The 4,510-nt window shown below is 52.0% G+C and overlaps 1 protein-coding gene across 1 annotated transcript; it reads right to left on the bottom strand.

Annotated features, from left to right (window-relative positions):
• Nucleotides 1–3,543: 3,543 nt before the first annotated feature.
• LOC119330984 (histone H3.2) lies at nucleotides 3,544–4,219 on the bottom strand. Its single transcript, XM_037604136.1, has one exon. It carries the CDS (start codon nucleotides 4,122–4,124, stop codon nucleotides 3,714–3,716), a length of 411 nt encoding a protein of 136 aa, XP_037460033.1. The 5' UTR covers nucleotides 4,125–4,219; the 3' UTR covers nucleotides 3,544–3,713.
• Between the last annotated feature and the right edge of the window lie 291 nt (nucleotides 4,220–4,510).

Below are 4,510 nucleotides of genomic sequence, written 5' to 3'. Positions count from 1 at the left end.
TCACCCAAAGAGAAGAATAAATCTGCATCACCAAAATGCTCTACCAGATTGCAGCAATCAACTGGGTGTCTCTTTCTTTAACAGCCAAATGGGTGTCTTATTTACTCAGAAAAGATCTAGCGGCAAAGAAATTAAACACCGAAGCAGATTCAGAGTGAAAGTTTCGTGATTTCCATTCATATAACCAGAGATTTGAAGATTTGGTGGTATGTAATGAATAATCTCACTGAACAAAACATGTCTATAGTTATACACTTGTATATCGTCCACTCTTCCTGAAACCAAGGAAACCTCTGCTTTACTTTTTTTTGCGAGTAAAAAAAAAAGAAAAAAGAGTAAAGCGGAGGTTTTCACTCCTTGAGTGGAAACCTCTGCTTTACTGATGCTTAATACAATCACAGGCATAGGAATACACTTGGCTCAGTGGTTGGGTATGTGGTTGTGCAACCCAACGACCCAAGTTCAATTCCCAGAATTGACAGGTGATGCACAGGGGTTTTCCCCCGTTTATTGAGGATCAGTCTTGATGTGTGGTGGAACCACTCACCAAGAAATATCTTGATACTCATTTAAAAAATTCTGAGGACCATGTTTATCTTGGTACTCATACTAAAATGGTCGTATGCATCCTTAGTTGGTGCAGAGGCCGGGAAGTGAAAATCTCCCCATTTTTAAAGGACCCCCACCTAACCTCGCCGCCGCCAACCCTAGCCGCCGCCCAGCCCTCCTCCACCCCCACCTCTCCTCGCCGCCGCCAACCCTAGCCGCGCCCAGCCCTCCTCCACCCCCACCTCTCCTCGCCGCCGCCAGAGGCGGTCTCCGGGCAAGTCCGGGGCGCCGCCAAGGAAGGTGGCGGCGGGGCAAGTTGCTGCTCTGCTTCCGCGGGGGCATTCGGATCTGGGGCGGCGGCCCCTCTGGTGAGGCACCACCGGCTTAGCGGCGGGCGGTGGTGCGGGCGTTTGGTTCCGGCGTTCTTGGCCGCGCGGGCGGCGGAATCTCGGAGGACGAGGGCGACGGCGCCAGATCTGGCGCCCCTCCTCCCTGTACGGCGTGTTCTCCCCCATCCGGCCCGCTCGTGTTCCATGGGACGCCGGCGCTGGTGGTGCTAGTGGTGGGGAATCCAGTCCGGGCGAAAGCCATGGCCGACCATGCTCGGCTGCGTCGACGGCGACGCCTGAGGGCGCCGTGTCCCTCCTTGGAGGCGTCTGACAGGTCTGATCCCCCCACTCCCCCTTCCCCTAGTTCTCCCGGGCGAAAGCTCCAACTTTGTTGGGCGGCGGCGGCGCCATCGGCGTCGTATCCTTCTTGAAGGCGCCGTTTAGGGAGCTTGGTGGTCGGTGGGCGCTGTTGGGGTGCGGGGGGTGGCGGCGGTGGTACCCTCCTCGTCCTAGCTCTTGCTTTCCATCGCCATTGTATCTTTCCGCTCTGCAAGGTGGTGGCGCTGTCTAGAGGACGGCGACGTTGGTGGAGCGGTGCTTCATCTTTCACATTGATGATGGCGGATCTCGGCGGCATGGTGCTGTGGAGACTCGGCGTCTGATGCGCGGAGATGGACTCGTGCAGGAGGAGGAAGCTGTCTGGCGTCATGGGGACGTCGATGGCAGACTGGCCAGACAAGGTAGAAGCCTCAATTTGATCTGAAGACGGACCTGTGGAAGATGGCGGCGACGACACACGAGTGCGTCTGACCGGATTGCGCCCCAGACCCAGTATGTGGCTCGGCTGGGGTTACCGAATGAGTTTCGGCTTCCGGCTTTTGATGTTAGGCTTAGGTGTGTGGTTTGGGTAGTGGCCCAGCTAGCACCCCCTCATCATATTGGATAGGAGTAGCGGCACATGTTGCCAAGATGGTGAATTCAGACACTTTGTTGTAATACTTTGTATGGTTATCGAGAATAATCAATAAAGTGGCCGTATGCATCTCCCAGATGCAGAGGCCGGGGGTCATCCTCCTTTCTAAAAAAAAAAAGGAATACACTTGTGTCACTTGTGCCTCAACTCTTCCTCTCATTACACAAAGATTAATATACAGGCCACCATCTCTGAATGCTTCCCCCCTGCCCATGCTGAATCTATTAGCCTCCTCTTACGGGTGGATGCCATAACTTTTTTGCAGGTACAACATTGTTGCATCTTGGTGGACAACCAAAAAACTCTCCTGGGCTGTACATGATCAACAACGACAACAGGCAACAATGAACTGGAGACTTCGTCCAACAATTGCTTATTGCAAAGCTATTCACTTATCTTCACAGGAATCAACACAAAGTAGCTGATGGTTTTGCTAGAGCAGCCCAGCAATCAGTTCTACATGTAACCTGTTTGAAACTTTGAATGCTTCTCATATCAATACCTGTAGTCTTCTGCAGAGGCTATCGGTCATGCCTCCGCATCCATGTAACTGGTTGTGAAGCCTAACAATCTGAAACTTAGTGTACATCATGCAAATAAAATGCATCTGATGGGCCTTTTGCCTGCCCAAAATATGGTATCGGCTACATCATGCAAATGCAGGTACTCCCAGACTGCAGGAAACAAATTGGTGGTCGCCTTATTTGCAAGGACACACCTAACTAGACCATCACACAAAAGATTTTAAACAGCAGCATTGCAGAATTATGTGAGCTGGGACAGAATCCATGCCGCAAAACTTGCAGAAAATACTTAGCATCCGCGGTGATGAGTGGCTCCTACTCATATCCACCGACAGATATTTCAAAACTTTGCCAGAGGTAGCCTCACAGTAACCAGCATCACAACAAGTTTATTCAGAGACAGTGTTGCTGACACCACCAAACTACACAATCTTTCAGTTAACAGCTGAAAAGAATGAATGGTAGGGAACTTGTTTGCCTATGTACCACTTGTTGTGAACTTGTGAGATTAAATGGATGGCAGTAAACGGATCACACCAACATGAACAAGAAAACGTAATCCCTACGGTAATTGTCAGTTGCAATAGAATTTCTGATGCGCAACCCAGAAAAATTCAGTACGAGAAAATCATTGGTATCATACACCGAAGAAAGCATCCAATCACGGAATTCAATTCATAAGATCTCAGAAATGGGGATAAAATAGACAGCTTCCATTGCAATTTTCCAACTGGTAATCAACAGCAAACGACCATTACATCAACTAGAACCTAGCAGTAACAACTCGAAGCACGGGTGGACTAGAATAACAGAACGGATCGAATCCAATCAGGATCAACAGGATGGAACCATGGCGGCCGGACGAGACATATTTCAGAATCACAACACATGTCGTGACTTCACCTTCAGCTATCAACTAGCCCTACCATAGTTCAGAATCACATCAGACAGAGGCTTAAGCTGAAATGAGTTAACCAAATGCCTGTACAAACATGCAAAGAAACTGAATCACGCAGCGACAAACAAAAAATAACAGAGCGCCCCAGCAAAATCAAGAAGCCCATGGGACACAGCATATCTTCTAATTCCATCACGGCAACAACTTGGTACACGTGACAAGAACACCATTGCAGAATCACGGAGTAATTTACAAGCAGAATTAAATTCATTCGAGCATCAGATCGATAACTGAACTTTCCATTGCAATTTCATTCGACCATCACCATACATAGGACCAGATGACACATCATATCGACACCGACAAACAGAAGCACCAGGCACACACCAGGATCACACGACAAGAACAGCTAGCAAGCATCACCGGCGACCAGGACGAACCTAGGCGCGCTCCCCACGGATGCGGCGGGCGAGCTGGATGTCCTTGGGCATGATGGTGACGCGCTTGGCGTGGATGGCGCACAGGTTGGTGTCCTCGAACAGCCCCACCAGGTACGCCTCGGCGGCCTCCTGCAGCGCAGAGACGGCGGAGGACTGGAAGCGGAGGTCGGTCTTGAAGTCCTGCGCGATCTCCCGCACCAGACGCTGGAAGGGGAGCTTGCGGATGAGCAGCTCCGTGCTCTTCTGGTACTTGCGGATCTCACGGAGGGCGACGGTTCCCGGCCTGAAGCGGTGGGGCTTCTTCACGCCGCCGGTCGCCGGCGCCGACTTGCGAGCAGCCTTGGTGGCGAGCTGCTTCCTGGGCGCCTTGCCGCCGGTGGACTTGCGGGCCGTCTGCTTCGTGCGGGCCATCGGGGATTGGGGGTCGGCGGCTCTGGTGGTGGTGTGTTCTTGGGAGATCGGGTGCGGCGGCGATCTGAGTTGTGGGGATTAGCCGGAGCGGTGGGTGGTTTAAGAAGGGGGTGGGGATTTGGAGGATGGCGCGCGGCCTGAGAATTTCGAGCCGAAATTTTCGGGCTTTGGCCGGATCTTCGCGCCACGGAGGGAGGAGCGCGCGGGATCAGGTGGGGCGTTGGATCAGGGAGGGATGGACGGTGGAGATGTGGTTCTGCGGGTAAGGCGCGGATCGTGATCCGTGGCAGCATTTCTCACTTGGTGAGTGGGCCAGGTTGCCAGAACAATTTCTAATGTGTGCTCGTTTAATTTGCTGATACGTATTTCACCGGAATTCAGCAAAA

Source organism: Triticum dicoccoides, chromosome 7A, assembly GCF_002162155.2.
Source record: "Triticum dicoccoides isolate Atlit2015 ecotype Zavitan chromosome 7A, WEW_v2.0, whole genome shotgun sequence".
Classification (NCBI taxonomy): domain Eukaryota; kingdom Viridiplantae; phylum Streptophyta; class Magnoliopsida; order Poales; family Poaceae; genus Triticum; species Triticum dicoccoides.
This window is presented reverse-complemented; position numbering and strand designations above follow the sequence as displayed.